At 41.8% G+C, this 19,500-nt stretch overlaps 1 protein-coding gene across 6 annotated transcripts in view; it reads left to right on the top strand.

Annotated features, from left to right (window-relative positions):
- Window positions 1-19,500, top strand: part of LOC122794391 (CD2 associated protein) — a 3,269,826-nt gene that overhangs the window by 2,512,289 nt on the left and 738,037 nt on the right. For all 6 annotated transcript variants that reach the window (XM_044062740.1, XM_044062738.1, XM_044062742.1 and 3 more), the window contains one exon: window positions 4,416-4,452. In XM_044062740.1, the coding sequence (XP_043918675.1) occupies window positions 4,416-4,452 (37 nt within the window). The remainder of the gene's footprint in view (window positions 1-4,415; window positions 4,453-19,500) is intronic.

The following is a 19,500-nucleotide window of genomic DNA, read 5'->3' on the forward strand; positions in this document are numbered from 1 at the left end:
TGAGCTGTTCGTAAAATTAAATAGGCTAAACATATCATTTAGACTGTACTTTACTATCTCTGTACATACATATTCAAGAACTTTCAACTTCTCAGTTTTGTATTCTTTTGTTTAGTCTCTTCCCACATATCCTTAGCTGCTATAATAGAATCCTTTTAAAACCATGCATCTAAATGTGTTATTGTACTGTGTCACCATAACCATGGTTATTGCTGAACCAATTCATGTGTGGGTACATAGTTTACTGCTGTAGTCTTTGTTGTGCCTTCATTTATTTTAATTCCAAAAAGACTTGACATTATTTCAAAGGGTTCCAAAACATGGACATTTCCCTTTTCTGGATTTATCAAGTACAAAATAATATCTTATGTAAATGAGGCTAACTTTTCTTTACAATACCGGTTGTATCCTTGAGTTTGTGAGGTAACTTTTTACTTTGCTAATAGTTCTAAAAATAATGCAAATAAAAGTGAAGTAAGATATCCCAGCCTGGTTCCTCTGTTCAAACACAGCTTGTCAAAAAGAAGCCCTCCCACATGGATTCTTGCCTCCAACCCTTCATATAAAGTTGTGTAGCCTACTTATTAACGCGATTATTATATCAGGGAACCAAGTTACTGCCATTGCTCTATTCATAAAATCTCATATAGAACTCTATATAATGCTTTCCTTGCATCAGTACCAACCAATATTTGGAGAATTTTCTTATACTGTGCTTTCCTCCTGGTTATCATTGCTCTATTAATATTGTCAAATGTTTGCCTCTTCTCCATAAAAAACAAACTGATCATATTTATCACTTTTGGCAATACATCTGCCATTCTCTTAGCTAGTATAGAGAGAAATACTTTATATTTATTGTTTAAAATTGAAATTATGTCTATATGAAGCTGTATCTGAAGACTGTTCACTCTCTGAGTAATATAATAGCCATCACAACTTTCTTCCAAGATGGTGGTACCATCTGACATTTTTAAAATATTGTTAAACAAAACCTTCCAGATTGTTATCAGCATCTACCTTCTTGACTTCAAAGCAATACCATCCTTTCCTGGAGACTTCCATATTGATTGAGTATACGCCACCATTTTTACCTCTTGCTTTAGTATCTTAAAGCCTCATCTTCATCTAACCTTCCCATAGTTAAGTGGTCTGTAAATATTTACATTTCTACCTTTTCTTGTTTCCTCATTCTTATGCTTTTTACATATTTGCATAGAATTCCCAAAGTTTCTCTAATACCTCTTTAGGGTCTGTTGTTTGCTCGTCATGGCCTCACTAAGTCTGGCAGCAAACCCTTTTACTCAAGTCATTCTGCTAAGAGTTTTTGTACTATGGAGTTGTCAAAGTCTTGCTTAACAGCAACCTTTCTTAACTCATGCATATCATCCAAATACTCCCTTTTTTACCTTTAGCACTTTGCATTTGCTCTTCTTCCAAAAAAAACTTTAACCTTTGTCAATTCGTCTAAATGATTCCTTTTACTAATCTCACCACATTATGGGAAGAAAAACTTATCAATGAAAATCTTTATAATTATTTATGGAGCCCATGCCCACGTTTACCTTACTTTTTTGGAATACCAAAGCCACACAAGAACAGAGACGACCCACCTTATAGAACGGTGGTAGCAAGTGGAGGTTCCCTTACTGAAGCCACAGCCATTTACCTTGATTACTTGCTGAAACCTCTAGCAGAAAAGAATATGTCATACATAAGAGATTCAATGGATTTTTTGAAGAAAATAAAAAACATTACAGTGGAAGCTGACAGTATTTTGGTAACTATTGATGTGGAATCCTTGTACACAGTGCTCCCTCACAATTACTGTATAACAGCAGCTATGGAGTCTTTTAAGAAACATAATCAGGGTACACAGGCACAACTGCAAAAGTTAAGCAAGCTCATTAATCTTGTACTGGACTTCAATTTCTTTACTTTCAATGGCAAAGACTACAAACAAAAAACTGGTATAGCATTGGGGGCTGCCATGGCTCCCAGCATAGCTAACATAGCCCTGGGCAAATGGGACGAGGACTTTGTGTTAAACAACACAGACTACATGCAGCATATCACATGCTATTTATGTTTTATTGACGATGTCTTTATTGTGTGGGAAGGTGACACCTTGCAGCTTGGAGATTTTATCACTTACATCAATCAAACAACCCCCTTCCTGAAGTTTACCTCTTCCCATAGCTGTACTTCAACCACTTTCTTAGATGTGCAGATTTCCAAGGACACCAACAATAACAGAATCACCACTGATCTATTCAGAAAACCAACGAGGGTTAACTTATTACTCCACAGTAAAAGTCTACATCCTACAAAAGACAAGTATAATGTAGTGAAATCTCAAGGCTATAGATTAGCTCAAATTACCACAGTGATGGAACCATTTTTGAGAAACCTGAACAACTTAGAGAATGATTTTCTAGTGAGAGGCTATGAAAGTCAGATGTTAAAAAACATCCTGGAACCCATTATAGAACTGAAAAGGACTGAAGCACCTTCACTCAACCTCCCCAGTAGAAAAATGTTAAGTAATCCCACAGAGAATAACAAATGCAAAAATAGCTGCATCCTGACATACACTTTGGATTATCACAGTATCAAAAATATTATTGAAGAAAACTGGGACATTGTCACAGGAAACCCTTTTCTGATTAACATGTTAGGTGAAGCCCCATCATTTGTTTATAGGAAGGCCAGTAATATTAGAAGTTTTGTTGAATTTAAACCTAGACCATGTGAGAAAAGCACTAGAAGATGTGAAACTAATTGTACATTTTGTATATTTATACAGCAAGGTGATAGTTTTTATTGCCCTTATTTAAAGAAGATCATTAAAACCAGTGCAGGGGTGACTGTAACACTACAAAAGTAATTTACAGGGCACAGTGCAATGAATGTGATGCATTCTATGTGGGCAAGACTGTAAATAAACTCAAGCGAAGGATTTCATGTCATCTGTCAGAAATCCGCTCTGGATGTAAAAATAATGCACTAGCCAAACACCTTTCTCTTCATAAAAGACACACAGGTTTTATGTTCCAGATCCTGGATCGCATAGACATGGGTGATCTTGAAGGAGACATCCCGAATATTCTGGAGAAACATGAACTTGTGTGGCAATTAAAGCTGAACTCTTTTAGAAAGCCTGGACTCAACTACTACTGTTCAATTAAAAATGCACTGGAACTTAGAAAATTGCCACATTGTTTACATGACTAATTGTATTTTATTTTATTTTTTTCTACAAATTGGTTTTAAATACCATTTTAAATCATTTGAAATTTTAAGTGTATATTTTGTTTCCATCATCATACATAGATGTTTTTTTATTTTTATTTTTTTCTGGTTCTCTTTTTTCCACTTTATTCAAAATGATGGTAATAATAATAACTAATTATACAATTATATAGATTTTTAGGGTTCTTGTACACAGACCTGGAGAAGTCTAGAAGGACGAAAGCGATCTTTGTTAACAATAGGTTATGAAAATAGAAACTGATTTTTACATGCAAAATGTATATGTATATATTTATATATAATTTTTGATCGCAAAATGAACTAAGGTTGATATATTTCCAGCCATGTAGTATATTGCCTTGTATAAAATCACAGACTTAATAATCTACTTAATAATTTGGTTAAATAAGATGTACCATTAAAGTACATTAGGGCTAAATATTATTATGACAGCTACTAGGTAGGGCAGGACCAGCTCGAATGTCACATTGATGGGGGAAGGGATGTGAATTTAACATGTGTACCAATAACACTTTGTTTTACAGCACAATAAACCACTCCCATGCCTGATAAAAAGTATATATATATATTTAGAAAGCTTGTAAGGAATTTATTACTCTATTTTTGTTTTACTTGGATCGCTTGTCTGTGTTCTTAATAAAGGATTTTCGACTGGAAACAGACTGCCTGCCTTGCTTGGATTACTTTCGAATACTTAATAGTGCTGTAGAATTATATATTTTCTATTATTACTTTTTGACTTGACGAGTTTACGTTCGCTACTTCTATTACTATTGTCTGATCTGATTAATATACAGTGATTAACTAGAAATATATGGACTGAAAATCTTCCACACAGAGAAGTTTCTTACACTGTTTTGTTTAGGTGGAAAATAAATACATGATAGTATTATCCTCCCTCCCTATCAATAACCCCTTACTACCACCATATTTTCTTCTTTTTCAGTTGATTTTTATCTTACTTTCTCCAGATTTCTTATTTGCTGACATACAGGTGTCTAAGATGGGTACTTCCCAGGTTTTTAACTGGTTTCGTATTTACTTTTTCAGTTTGACTTCTTGTAGTGGTTCGGTAAATATATGAACTGCAAAGGAGATGCATGTATAGTCAGTGTTTTATAACTTTTTATTTTCTTTTACAGAAGCCAAAAAAGCCACCTCCTCCTGCCAAAGTTTCTGGTAAGGATTTCTTTCACCTTATTGTTTCATTTAATCATTCTCCTAGTTACTGTAATGAGCTTTGGCTTGCCCACTGGTAGTACTTATCTGAGACTGTCATGATCTCTGAATTGTTACTCCCAGTAACTAAGCATGAATGTTCTTTTCAAAGTTATTGTGAATTGCTGTTGTAGCTGCATATATTTTCACTATTGGTGCTCTTTGAACCAATAAGAACAAACTGCATGTATTTCTGTATTTGATAGCCAAGTTCATTTTTCCAGTTAACAAATAGATAGTAAATGTATTAATAAGCCAGTCTTGTCATCCGTGCCCCCCCCCTATAATGTCTTGTAACATCTTACTAAAACTATGCAATGAGTGTAGTGTGTAATGCTGTACATGGTATCTTAAACATTTTAACTTGGAAGGAACTGGCAGTCTGTCTTGGTTGTAATTTACTAAAATTGTAATGAAGAAATAATTAAATATTCACGTTTTTTACATTTGACAGTAAGGCTGAAATAGAAGTTATGATAATTTATGTTAATGGCATGTTCTTTAAATTTTATAATTTGTTTATTTCTGAAACTGTGGGGAAAAAAAAAAAAAGCATGCTGCTCAACCCACTGGTCTTGAGAATATAGCAGGTGGCCATAGAGGCATGTTCCTTTACACAGTTCAGGATTATAAGTATAAATAAAATACCTCACACATTACTTTCTGAAGTTAAGTGGTACTTGGTTCATTTATGTAGCAGTTTGTGCTCGTAAATAAGTCTAATGTTTTTAATCACAGTAGTAGTTAATGAACACAATAAGGGCAGGAAAGCATGATTATAGGGTTGCAGGGAGGATGTTTCCTTTTGATCTTGTTAAACTTCATTGGCTACATCAGTGTGCATTGTGTAGATAGCAGGTAGAAACTCAAGTTGATACTTTTTGTCTCTTGCTGGGATTCACTGGACTCAGCATGATATACGTAGGATAGGTTCTCAGGGTTGTAACATCTGAAGCATATATGGTTTTGAAAGCACACTTATTTAAACCTGAATTTAATCATCTGAAAGTGATTCCACAATGTTGAAAATTAAAGATGTATACTTTGGTTCTTGCTTTCACTGTACAAAATATAGCCAGTCATCTAAGTACACTTTTTCTTTACATCTGTAGAAAACATTATGAAATACTGAAACCAGAATTGTGTCCAAGTCTGTCTAAGCTAATGCCTGTAACTTGGCTATGCAGATTTATTGTTTACTATTGTTGAATGGATTAGTCCCTCTAGGCAAGGTTTATTTTTAGAGGGGACTGGAGATGTGCTTTTTATGCTTAGTAGGAGACATTTCGGCACAACACTGGACAGCTTCCCATACTTTCTTTGATATATGCTTTGGGATGTTGTACAAACACCATGTTCTCACTAACTACATAATAGGTTTAGGTATAAGACTGTTCATCTTTTTAGTTATGTGATGCAACAGCTGAAATTAATGCATTTAAGTGTGTGAGGGTCAGCATTTTGAGAAATTTTTTTTTTTTTTTTTTTTAAGTCCAAGAGAGAGATGGACAGATGAGTATGAGCTGGTGAACATACAATGTAGTTTCATGGTTACACAAATCAATTTTTCAGTGCATCTGCCAATGTCACTTGTTGTCACCTGACTTGAATACATCACACAGTAATTCAGTTAACTTAGAAGTATGGAATAAAAGGCAAAATAGCACACAATTTCTACTAACTACATGTTAAAGTGATACTCTGGTTACTTTTATTTCAAATGGCCTTTTGTATAAACCCCACATTGAAGACTCTGAAACAGTAGAGTAGGTTCAGAACACTGTAACCAGAGTTCTGACAAAGATGTTTGTTGTTATTGAGCTGATATTTGTTTATGTTTTCTTGTTTTTAATGATGTATATATTTTCAGACATTGAATATGTCATTGTTGCTTTGTAGTAGTTTTTGTGGTTTAACTATACACCCACCAAAATAAAAGAAATACTAGCGTAGTTTACCAGATGTGTTACTGTTACCCTGCCTGTCACTGCCATATTTTTGACACTGAAACACTTTTCTGTTGCCCTCAAGTAAGCAGTGTATAAAGTATTACTGCATCCCCCTCAAAAAAGTAGGTCTGTAGAAGTTAGGATTTATCGAACCATAACACTTGTTTAATTAAAAAAGTATTTATTTATTACTTTTTGTTTACCAAGCAAGTGGGCTGGTCTCTTGTTCTTTTCAGCCATGAATCTGGCTCAAAGAGCAAGAATGTGCACACTAACTGATCTGATGTTATCTAAGTCATCATTCATAACTATATGGTCTAGGATCAGATATCATGTCCGAGCTGGCAACATACTACAGACTGATCCAAGGCTCTACCTCCTCCCTCTCCCATGATGCCCTCCTGCCCCCTGACCCCCAGATTTCATTTGCCATGTATTCTGTGCAGACACTTTTCCATTGGTTCTAGTGAGTTAAGTGCTTATTTCTTTTATTTCTTAGTTCAGGTAGTTTTCTAATGTGGTTCTTAGTGTAGTTTGGTATTATTTCTAGTGGTTTATTACCTCCCTTCCCTAAGCTAAGTTTTTTTTGTGCAACTTACTGTGTGTTAGGTTTTTTGGTGCCCTTTTTCTAGTAGCCATTAGGGCTGTGTTGGTGTAGTTGGTGTTTTTAGTAGTTTAGTTTAGTTTGGTTTATCTTAGTTGTTAAAATATGGCTTATAAACCATCTGGTTGTGTGGTCAGAAAATGCCTCATTTCGACACACACGAGGAGTGCGTGTATTGCTTGGGCACTCTGCACCTGGAGCTTGAATGCGACCTTTGTGTACCATGTTAACCCCAGAGCCTTGGTGGAACGCTGCTACAAACTTTTACTAAAGGGTCTGGCCCAGGGGGGACCCTTTGTTTTCCTCTCAAAAGCTTTCTCTTCCAATCCAAAGAGGAAGACCCCCTTTTTCCAGCCAACTCCCTCTAACAAACCATGGCTGTCAGATCCTAAGTCTTCAGATCCATCTCCAGCCCAGGCCATCTCTGATCCAAGGTCTTCGAGTCGAGAGCCATGGAACTGTCTCTCGGATGCAGGGCACTCCGGATCAAAGGCCCTCAGATTCAACCAAGATCAGGCAAGCTTCAGATCCGACCAGTTTGTCAGATCCATCCTCTGTTTTGGTTAGGCGTTTGAATCTGACAGGGTCATCGGATCCTGTTATAGTCTTAGAAAGGACAACGTCCTCCTCCTCCATCTTCAAGCAGAAGACTCAGTCAGCTCCCAGACATCTGATCTGTTTCCCAGAATATCACAGTAGGTCAGGGAAGTCTCCCTCCAAGTGTACACACTCCTCTTCCTCCTCTAAATCTTCAAGGAGTCTCTTGCCCTCAGACATGGACAGGATGATGAAGAGCTTCCCCAAGGCCCAAATAGAGTTGGGGCTAAGCCTTGCCCTTCCTAGTTTCTCATTCTCTTCATCCAACTCCGGTGGCTTTGGATTCTAAGGACTAGAATGTCTGCAGTCAGATTCCAGTGAGGCCGAGTATCCTCCCTTTCTCGACCCCATCGGGGTCCTTTGCTTATTCTGCTCCCCCCACCCTCTGAGTGGGGTCAGCACTCATAACAGAGTGGTTGATGCTGGCTCTGCAGGGGGTGCGGTACCGTCCCCTTGGAGCTTCGGCCTTTGATAGCTCTGGGCCGGTAATCATCTGGGTGTCGCAGTGCTGTTCCTGGACTCATTCCTCCTTTACAGAGGACCTCTCCATTAGACATGGGGGACGGGCCTGCTTCCAGCCCTTTGGCTTTCTGGGTGGTAGAGAGGACCTTATCCAAATCTGGAGTTTGTTCTGCTGCTCCTTCCGGTCCTTCCCTGCCTCTCTCTACTTTGGCTGGTGAGGCCTCCTGTCCTGTCCAGGGTCAGCCCCCCTGATCAAGCCTTCAAGGAGTTTCCTCCCCTTGGGAGTCACTGTCTCTTCCGAGACCTCCCTGGAGCCCCCTGTGAAGGAGGATTATCCTAAGAGGAAGTGCAAGAGGAGGCACTTGGACTCCCCAGTGGAGTCCCTCACCAAGGATACAGACCTTGAGAAAGGAGACTGGTTACCCAGATCTCCACCCGACGATGTCCCCTTTGGAGACCTCCTTGAACTTTTGAAGCAAAAGGGCAGATGGTCTCCCCAACCCCCATCTTTGGAGGAGTCCATATTTCTGAAAGCCTTCAGGATGGGCCCGTCTGCCTCCTGGGTGTCCCTGCCTGCTGATGAGTTGGTAGATCGATCGCCAGCAGGACCTGAAAGAGCCAGACATGGTGGAGCCTGTTCATAAAAGGGCTGACAAGTTTTTTAGCCCTCCTGCAGACCATTCATTCTGGAGCAAAGGTGTCCCAGTCAATGCCATAATGTTTGCTGCCACCGCTAAAAAGGAGCTGTCAGAGCAAAGCTCCATGGTCCATCCCCCAAATAGGGAGTGCCGGGCGATAGACCGTTTTAGGAAGTGTGTGTATGCCTCTGCTACCTTTGGACTGAGAGCAACAAATTATTTGACACATTTTATCTGCCTTCAAAGGGATTTGGTCCTAGAGCTTTCCACTTCTCTTAGAGTTGTTGCCAGCGGAGGACCTCAGAAGGTGTCTCCCAAGCTATCCAGGCTGACTTCCTTCACAAATTCTTCGATGAGGTTAGTTTCCAATGCATGCGGAAGCTACCTCTCGGGCAGCTGGTACAGGCATTGATTTGAGGTGTCATTCCTGGTTATGTTTATGTAGGTTCGCAGAACCCTTCAAGACATCGTTTACCAATGCCAGCTTCGCAGTTCCCCTCTTTTTGGACTTTCTGTGAAGGATACTTTGACCTGCAGTGAGCAGATAGGGAAGACTGTGTGGTGGGGATCAAGCGTTCTACTCACCAAAGGTCCTTCTCTAAGACCCAGTGGGGAACTAGAAAGATGTGGTTCCTTGAGGCACAATCTCCTTTTCAGGACACACCTGATGAATCCTCTGCCAGAGGCAGAGGGAGAGGTTTCAATGGATGCCGCCTCCTTCGAGGCAGGGAGGGTATGCAAAATCAGGGCTCCAGGGAACCCTTCTCTGAGCAGCCCTATCGGCACTCCTAAAGTGTTGCCCGACTGCTGTACCCTGTAGGTAGTCAGGGTTCACATTTCCCTACACCCACTAGCCTGAACAAACATCACTTCTGATCATTGGGTATTAAATATCGTTTCCAGGGGCTATTTCATTCCTTTTTTGGAACCCCCTCCACTAAGAACTTACCTCCCAGATGTTCCACCCATTCAAAGGGAGTTGGCCTTCAAAGAGGTTCAACAGGTTCTTCTAAAAAGAGCAGTCTGAGAATTCCCAGCAGGACAGAGAGGATCTGGAGCTTACTGTCACTTTTTTTAGTGCCAAAAAAGTTGGGGGACCTACGTCCTATTCTGGATCTCAGTGAGCTCATTCTTTCAATGAAACAGTCAAAGTTCCAGATGGTCACTGCTCAGTCCATTCTGCCACTTTTACATAAGGACAATTGGATGTGCTATATAGATCTCCAGGATGCCTACTATCACATGAAAGTAGACAAGCATTCCAGAAGACATCTTCACTTCCAGCTAGGAGCCAGTCATTACCAGTTCAGTGCCGTACCCTTCTGTCTCACCACAACGGCCTGGGTGTTACCAAATGTATGGCAGTGGTAGCGGCACACATGTGACTGCAGGGGTCCCGGGTCTTTCCGCACCTCGATGATTGGCTCCTCACAGCACCTTCAAGGCATCGACTGATACAGGTGATTCACTATGTTCCCTTCCTCTTCTGTCAGTTGGGGATGACCATCAACCTTGCAAAATCCAATCTGATTCCCACTCAACAGTTGGAATTCATAGGAGTTAATTTAGACTCCGTTTCAGAGATTGCAGCATTACCTTTGCACAGAATTCAGCTGATATGGGAATAGGTCACACAGATCTTGGACCCGTCGTGCCCCCCAGTTTGCCTGGTTCTTCGAGTTCTTGGATCCCTGGCCTCGGCCATTCATCTTTTTCCCCTGGCTAGGTACCATATGTGAGTGTTGCAACAGACATTAGCTGCCCAGTGGTCAGCTCTGCTTCATCCCCTGATTGTGACCATAAAACTGACACCTGTGTACATACGTCGCCTCCAGTGGTGGCTTCAGTCTCAGAGTCTCTCTTTAGGCAAGCCCTTTTCTCTCCCAGCGCCCACAGCCACAGTGACCATGGACACCTCCCTGCTGGGGTGGGAGGGTGGCATTTCAGGGGAAGACTGTCCAAGGCACATGGTCCCTAGTAGAGACCAAGTTACATGTAAATGTTCTGGAGATGAGAGCAGTTCTATTGTTGCAAGCCTTCTAGGACTGCCTCCCTCTTGGGATGATTGCAATTCAGACAGACAACTTGGTAGTTGTCTGGTATGTCAACAAAAGAGGGGAACACGTTCTTAACTGTTGTGCAGCGAGAGGCCATGAGACAGTGTGAATGGGCAAGGTCCTCCGGCTGCTTCCTTATTGTAGCGCACATTCCCGGGGATTCAAACGTGTTGGCCGACAGGCTCAGCAGATCTATCTTGAGTCCTCATGAGTGATCCTTCAATTATTCAGTGCCAAAGCAGATTTTCGACAGTTGATGTCAACTGTGTTATGATCTTTTTGCCTTCCCAGCCAACCACAAATGCAGCAGGTACTTTGGACTGATCCCCCCTCAGGGAAGTTACCAAGGGACACTCTAGTTCACGATTGGCCTCCTTGGTCTCCTTTATGCCTATCCTCCTCTCCCCTTAATACGCAATGTTCTGCAGAAAGTGCAATGCTAGTGGACATCCCTTATCCTCATTGCCCCTTTCTGGCCTTGTCAGTCGTGGTTCCCCTTCATCAGGTCTCATCTTGAAGTATCCACTATGGGTACTGGATCCCTGTCAGGATCTGATTACCCATCCGTCGGGGCTTCCTCTCCCAAACCTTCGGACCCTTCGTCTAACTGCATTGTTTCTCCAGTTGCAGTGATCATAAAACAGTCCAAGCTAGCGTACCCCATTAAATGTATCATTCTAGCCTCCCAGAAACATTCCACTAGAAAAGTTTACAGTAGTAAGTGGAAAAGGTTTTCTATCTGGGCTAAGAGCAGGACCCCTTTTCTGCTTCAGTTTCAGATATGATTTTGTTTTTGTCCTCACTTTTCCAAGCAAGAGCAAGTTTTTCCACTATCATGTTTCAGTTGGCAGCGATATCCAACTTTCATCTGAGCTCTGAGTCTAACTTTTCATCTCCGCTTTGTAAAGTGTTTATGAAAGGGGTTTTTCATCTTCAGCCTCCATTTAAGGACCCTTCGCCTCCTTGGGACCTCACGCTGGTTTTGCAGTCTGTGACTAGGAGTCCTTTTGAGCCTTGCTAGTTCCTGCACCCTCAAGTTTCTGACTTGGAAGACAGCCTTCCTGGTGGCTATTACCTCAGCTAGGAGCATCTCAGAACTGCAACTCTCACAATTACTCCTCCTTACATGATTCTTCACAAGGATAGAGTCTCTCTTAGGACAATCCACTCCTTCTTTCCCAAGATTGCTTCTGAATCGTCTCTAAACCAATGTATTCAACTTCCAATGTTCTTCCCCAATTATACCAACAAAGGGAAGTATATCCTTACATCCCTTAGATGTTTGCCAACAGTTACGGTTCTACCTGCATAGGACAAAAGGTTTTTGAAAGTCAGAACAGCTCTTTGTGGCCTTTTCCCCTAACAGACATGGGCTTCCAGTTTCTAAGGTCACTATTTCTAAGTGGATATCTAGCTGCATCTCTGTGGTCAACAGCATTAGCCACCTTGAGGTTACAGGAAATGTCAAGGCTTATTCTTCTAGGTCCATAGTAATTTCTTCAGCCTTTTTTAGCAAGACTTTCTATTGATGACATTTGTGCTGCGGACCAAGTGGTCTAACCCTCACACAAACTTGATCTGGTCAGTAGGAGCAGGGCTTCCTTTGGCTACCTTGACTCTGACTGTATAGTGACGAATGATGACTTGGATAACATCAGATTAAGAGTTATGTACTTAGCATAACTTGGCATTTGTGTTATCATACGTTATCACTCATCGCCTTTTTCCTTCCAACCATCCCCCTACCTTGTAGTTCAGGGTGGGAGTTAGAGTTTCCCTCCAGTCTTGAGGGAGTAGTATTGAGGCAGATTGGGCAAACTTGATCTGTGGTCAAAGGGTGGCAGTGTGTCATGGGAGGAGGAAGAGCTAGAGTCTTGGGTCCATCTGTAGTATGTTGCCGCTTCAGATTCGATATCTGATCCTAACCCCAATAGTGATGAATGATGGCGTAGGATAACACAGATGCCAAGTTATGGTAAGTACATAACTCTTATTTCACACCTGGCTGGAGTGGAATTTCACACCCTGATACCTTCAGAGTTCCTGCACGGACAGCGTCTGCCTGAGCTAAAATTGTAAGAATGTAGATGTTCATCATGCATACAGCTGCAGTAATCACAGATGGGTTTTCTGCCGTCAGGCAGTCCCTCGGTCGGCCGAATTCCAAAGTCTTGGTCCGGCGTCGGTTGTCGTCGCTTTCTCTTCTGACGTCAGTGAGGCCAGAGTATATAAGACACAGCTGACGCCATGTTCTTCAGTCTTTTTTGCCATGCAGTGCCCGAAGCAGAAGCAGTTCGCAAGTGCCGGTCGGATAGCTCCTGAATTACGAAAATTTTGGAAACCGAAGTCTTCATTAAAGCTAAGTACCCCGTTGGGGAAACTTTTCTTGCCTCAGACCGATGTCAGAAAAAGTTAATAATTGTATTTCTTGTGGGAAGCAAATACCGCATAAGGATTTCCATTCCCTCTGCATACCTTGTTTAGGCCCAGACCACGACGTCTCGGGCTGTCGCTTTTGCGCTACCTTCAATAAACGCACTATTAAGCGTCGGGCGGAGTTCGCCCAACACTATTTTGGTAAAGCTTTTGATTATAAAATGTCGTCGGACACTCCGACTACCGTTTTGTCCAAAAAACGCAAGGAAAAGGACCGACACGCGAGGCCTGCGGTCCCCGCCGACACCACGCCAAAACAGGCTACACGTGGTCCCGGTTCTCAGCGAGACGCCTTTGCAGTCCCTGACTACCGACGACACTCCTTTGGCGGTGTCCTCTGTACCCGAGACTGCTGGGACCTCGGCCCTTTCCCAGACTACAACCACCGAAGCCTTTGCTAATGTTGAGCCTACTAATGTGGACAGGTCCACCTCCACCCATGGTGTCTTTAGACCCTCATCTTCTTTTTCTATTAAGGCCTTTACTAAATCCAAAGCAGCCAGGCACCCCAAGAGGCCTGTTGCACAGGGCCCATCTCCAGGTCCCATGCCTAAAAAACAGATGCTTAAAATGGCTGAGGATTTAATTACTCTTATCAGAGGTTCTCAACCCCCTCCAGACAAGAGACCCAGAGTGGAGGAAGATTCTCCCTCTTCTGATCAGGGATCCATTTTATCAGAACATTCTGATGCAGAGGAACACTCTTACTCCCCTTTTGAGGATTCAGATGCAGAACAGTCCATCCCTTCTGTATCTCCTCCTGAGGATTTTTCCTTTGGGGAAACCTTGCACACCTTGAGGGAACACTTCCACTGGGAAGGCCAAGACTTTTCAGATTCCAAGAAAAGGCATAGGGAATTTCTTTTGTTACCTCAACACAGACCCCTGGCGATACCCCCTGTTTTGGACATACTTGATGATGTTTATTCGGAGGCTTGCCTTAACCCGGATTCTCTGCCTCCTGCACCAGTCAAACCTGATAGGTATTACAGAGTACCCAACTCTCACCAATTTCTCTTCAAAAGCCATAATGCTGACCCTGAAACCATTTCACAAGGCCCCAAGGGATTGAAGGCCTCCACTGCCAAGAATCCACTTCCTGCAGAAAGGGAGTCAAGATCTTTAGAAAGGTGGGGTAAAAAGGTATATACCTCGGCCACCCTAGCCATGAGGGCCTTAAATTGTCAGTTTCATATGCTTAAATATCAACAGTTCCTGTTATCACAATTAAGGAATAAAATGTCTCAACCTGAACAACCAGATTTAAAGGAGTTACAGGATATGATGCATGGTGCAGAGCAAGTGGGTAAACACACTTTACAATGTGGTTATGATGCCCTAGAGGCTTCAAGTAGAGCTGCTGCTACAGGATCAGTCATTCGCAGACATGCCTGGCTTAGAGAACAAAACTTGCCTGATCATGTGAAAGCTAAACTTCTAGATGCTCCTTTACAAAAGGATGTGCTGTTTGGTACTAATGCTGAGGAGATACTACGGAAAATGGAAGAAAAAGCCAAATCTATGCAAACTGTCAAAGCCTTTTTACAGGTCCAACCACCACGTTTTAGCAGAAATTGGCCTTCAAAAAACTGGTCCTTTCCAGCCACTGACAAGCCCCAAAGAGGTAGATACAGACGCACAAGGGGCAGAGGGCAATCACAAGGATCATATAGAGGACGACAATGGCAAACTCCAGCACCAAGAGGTGGCGAGGAAAGTGCACAACACTACAGGAAGCAAACCCAATGACTCCCTCATTTCCATGCCAAGCACGTCTCAGCTGGCAGCACCTTTGGGAGGAAAGCTAGCATTATTTGCAGCCAATTGGCATATTGTCACAACAGACAAATGGATCCTGGACATTATAAACAGAGGCTACAAATTTCATTTTCACACTCTTCCAAAAATGAGAGGCATGCCAAACCTGCCACAGAATCAAAGGGCAGACGCACAACTACAAATTTCAAAGCTCATAAGCATGAGAGCTATTCAAGAGGTACCTACTCACGAACAAGGTCAAGGTGTTTATTCAAGACTTTTTCTGGTACCAAGGAAAGGAACCGACTGGAGACCCATTTTGGACTTATCCATCCTAAACACATTTCTACTCGTACCAAAATTCAAGATGCTCACATTACAGCAACTTCTTCCCATGCTGGGCAAGGAGTTTTGGCTGGTAACATTGGACCTCAAGGAGGCATACCTGCATGTCCCAATCAGACAAAGCTGCAGAAGATACCTCAGATTTCTTGCAGGTTCAATCCACTATCAATTCTCTGCATTGCCCTTTGGCTTATCTACTGCGCCCAGAGTATTCACAAAGTGCCTGGCATCAGTGATTGCCTACTGCAGACTTCAAGGGATACAAATTTACCCTTATTTGGACGATTGCCTGATCCAAGCAGACAGCAAACACATACTTCTGGAACATCTGGCATATGTGACACGGTTATTGCATTCTCTGGGATACACAATCAACAAAGAGAAATCAAGGCTAACACCATCTCAGAAAATAACTTTCCTGGGTGCCAACTTGGACACAAACACCCAGATGGCCTATCTTATGCCAGAAAAACAGGGGCAACTATCTCATTACTTCAAAATACTAGCAAAAAGTACCAGGCTTACTGCAAGGAAAATCCTGCAGGCTCTGGGATTCATGGCATCTTGCATTCTTTTAATCCCATGTGCAAAGCTGCATATGAGGAAACTTCAATGGTACCTAAAAAAACTATGGTCTCAACACAGTCACAGTTTGGAAACAATAATACCAATAATCCCATGTTTGCAAAAGGAATTTCTATGGTGGGCCCAAGCATGTCAAGCAAACACAGGCCTCCCATTCTGCAAGCCTCAAGCAAAGCAAGTTATCACAACAGATGCCTCAGATTACGCCTGGGGGGGGGGGCGCACATGACGGACAGGTGCATCCAGGGCAAATGGTCCCAAAAAGAAAAGCACCTTCACATCAATCAAAAAGAAATGCTAGCAGTAATAAATGCAATTACAGCTTTCAAGGACTTCCTGCATCCAGGGCAATTACTGATAAGAACAGACAACACCACAGTAATGTGGTACATAAACAAACAAGGAGGAACACATTCATACCCCTTGTGCAGACTAGCCATGACTCTTTGGAACTTGGCTCTGGAATGGCAAATCGAACTTCAAGCCCAGTACCTGCCAGGATTGGAAAACACGCTGGCAGACAAATTAAGCAGAAATATGACCGATCCACACGAATGGAAGTTACATCCTCAGGTGTTTACAGAAATAACCCAAGTGTGGGGGAGGCCAGACATAGATCTTTTTGCCTCCCACAGGAATCATCAATTGGAAACGTTTTGTTCGAGGACCTTTCATCCAAAGGCCTGGAGAGTGGACGCCCTTTCATTCAGTTGGACAGCATGGACAGTTTACGCATTCCCACCTCTGCCTCTTCTGCCCAAGGTACTTTTGAAAGCAAGAGCAGACAGTCCGAAGATGATACTGATTGCTCCAGATTGGCCACGGCAACACTGGTACCCACTGCTGAGGAGCCTAGCACATACTCCTCCCTGGTCCCTGCCTCTAATGCCTCTTCTGCTGACTTAGCACAGCTACAAAACTCTCCACAGTCAGCTGAAAACACTCAATCTCGCTGCATGGAAAATTCCTTAACACCACAACAGACCCTACTCTCCAAGGAGGTGCAGGATGTCATTTTGGAGGCCAGAAGGCCATCTACTAGAAAAGCTTACTCTGCAAAATGGAAGCGGTTTTGTTCTTGGAATGAGAAAAAAGGCCAGGACCCTAGAAAACTGAACTTGCCTCAGGTATTACAGTATCTAGCTGAGCTGCTGAACAGTGGACTTTCATTTTCTTCCATAAAAATCCATGCCTCAGCCATTTCTGCAGAATACAACACGGATCCTCCTTTATTTTCTTACCCACTCTTACGACAGTTCCTCAGAGGGGCTAAGAATATTAGACCACCAAGGAAACGACCAATACCAGCCTGGGATCTTAATTACATACTAGAAAAATTAACATTGCCTCCTTTTGAACCAGCTGCCTCAACAGATTTGCAATATTTGTCCTGGAAAACTGCCTTCCTTCTGGCTATCACTTCAGCTCGTAGAGTTTGAACTACAGGCCCTCATGGCGGTGCAGCCCTTTCTCATTTTCCATCAGGACAGGGTTTCCTTCACCAACCCATCATTTATGCCTAAAGTGGTATCCAGGGTAGCTTTAAATCAAGCCATACACCTTCCTACCTTTTACCCCAATCCTCAAAACAAAGGGGAAAGGCTGCTACATTCTTTAGACATCCATAGGCAGCTACGTTACTATTTGGACAGAACAAAGTCCTTCAGGAAATCAGAACAACTCTTTGTGTCCTATGCTGTAGGGGCTCAAGGGAAGCCAGTTTCCAAGCAGACTATTTCAAAGTGGATAGGTCACTGCATACGGTTTTGTTATTCCTATCATGGGAAATCTGTTCCTACAGGTATCAGATCACACTCCACCAGGGCCCAGCTACCTCTACAGCCTTCCTCAGAGGAGTTCCTACCAAAGATATTCTGGAGGCAGCCACTTGGAGTTCTGTACATACCTTCACAAAACACTACCACCTGCCTTTATATTCCAGAACAAGAGCAGGCTTTGCCACTGCTGTTTTGCAGGGTATTCTGGCTCAACCCAGTTCCTCCTAGTACCTACCACCCTGTGCGTAGCTTTGGGATTCTACCCATCTGTGATTACTGCAGCTGTATGCACGATGAACATAGTACAGTTTTGTACCTACCATAAATGTAGATGTTCGAGTGCTAATACAGCTGCAGTACAGGTTTCCTCCCTCCTTCCCCACTTGGTAAAGGCATGGGGCCTAACAACCTCTTCATACAACCTGACTGGGTTATCCTTCTATGGTTTATTTGCTTGCAACCACTGATTTTGGATTATATTGCATTGCATGTATACACATATAAGCATAATTTATGTATTGCCTTCCTTCTGGGGGCACCTGACATCTGGGGCAAGAAAGACTGAAGAACATGGCGTCGGCTGTGTCTTATATACTCTGGCCTCACTGACGTCAGAAGAGAAAGCGACGACAACCGACGCCGGACCAAGACTTTGGAATTCGGCCGACCGAGGGACTGCCTGACGGCAGAAAAAGCATCTGTGATTACTGCAGCTGTATTAGCACTCGAACATCTACATTTATGGTAGGTACAAAACTGTACTTTCTGCAACCCACCTGTAAAGAAATGTATATATCTCAAAAACTATAAAAGTTACAAAAAGTTAAAATACAAAAATGATATAGCACACACACTTCTTCACAGTGGTGATACTAATATGACATCCAGACATAATGGTAATTTTAAATTGAAAAACAACCAGTAACCTGGTGAAAAAGCTGAGTAAAATCCACAAAAATAGTTTTAATACACAACACAGCAGAGGTAGAAGCCAGTGCAGGATACACCCCAATATCAAAGTACCACAAACCACACCAGTAAATGGTTGTTGACAACGTTTTTAATGCAGATTAAGCACTTTCATTTCACAAATGGAAACTTCATCAGAATAAAAATGATCCTCCTAAAAACACGTAATATAGTCTGTTTTAAACATCCATTGGTTAAAATGTACTCAGAAGACCAGAACTTCATTGGTTTGCACAAAGACTACACACCTTGTTTGAAAATATCACATAAAAACTTTTTTTTACATATAAAATGGAGTGATATATATATATAGCTTATTGCACCTCATGTTATGCATATTATATTGGAAAATCTGAACGTTGTTTAAAGCAGAGAATATATGAACATCTTTACGATATGAACAAGAAAAAGGAAACCAATGCCTTATTTAGACACATAAATGTATATTATGAAGCACATTATAAGTTTTGGTTGCTTGAATAGGTAAAACAAAATCTTTTGACAGGTGGGGGGGTGGGTGGGTTGGGAAACAAAACCTGAATACTGATAATGATATGGCATATGAAACTGATATGGCAAGTGAATTTTAATGCATGCGCTAGTCCCGGTTTGAATGACCTTGTCTCTGTATTACCTACATTAAAGATGAGAGTTTTGGTATATTAATTATATAAATATATACTTACACACACATATTTTATGCTGTATTTTATATGTTAAAAAGTCTTTTTATGTGATAGTTTCAAACATGGTGTGTAGTCTTTGTGCTAACCAATGAAGTTTTGTCTTTTGAGTACATTGTAACCAATGGATGTTTTGAACAGACTATAT

Source organism: Protopterus annectens, chromosome 2.part1, assembly GCF_019279795.1.
Source record: "Protopterus annectens isolate FY-2018-M chromosome 2.part1, PAN1.0, whole genome shotgun sequence".
Lineage (NCBI taxonomy): Eukaryota > Metazoa > Chordata > Ceratodontiformes > Protopteridae > Protopterus > Protopterus annectens.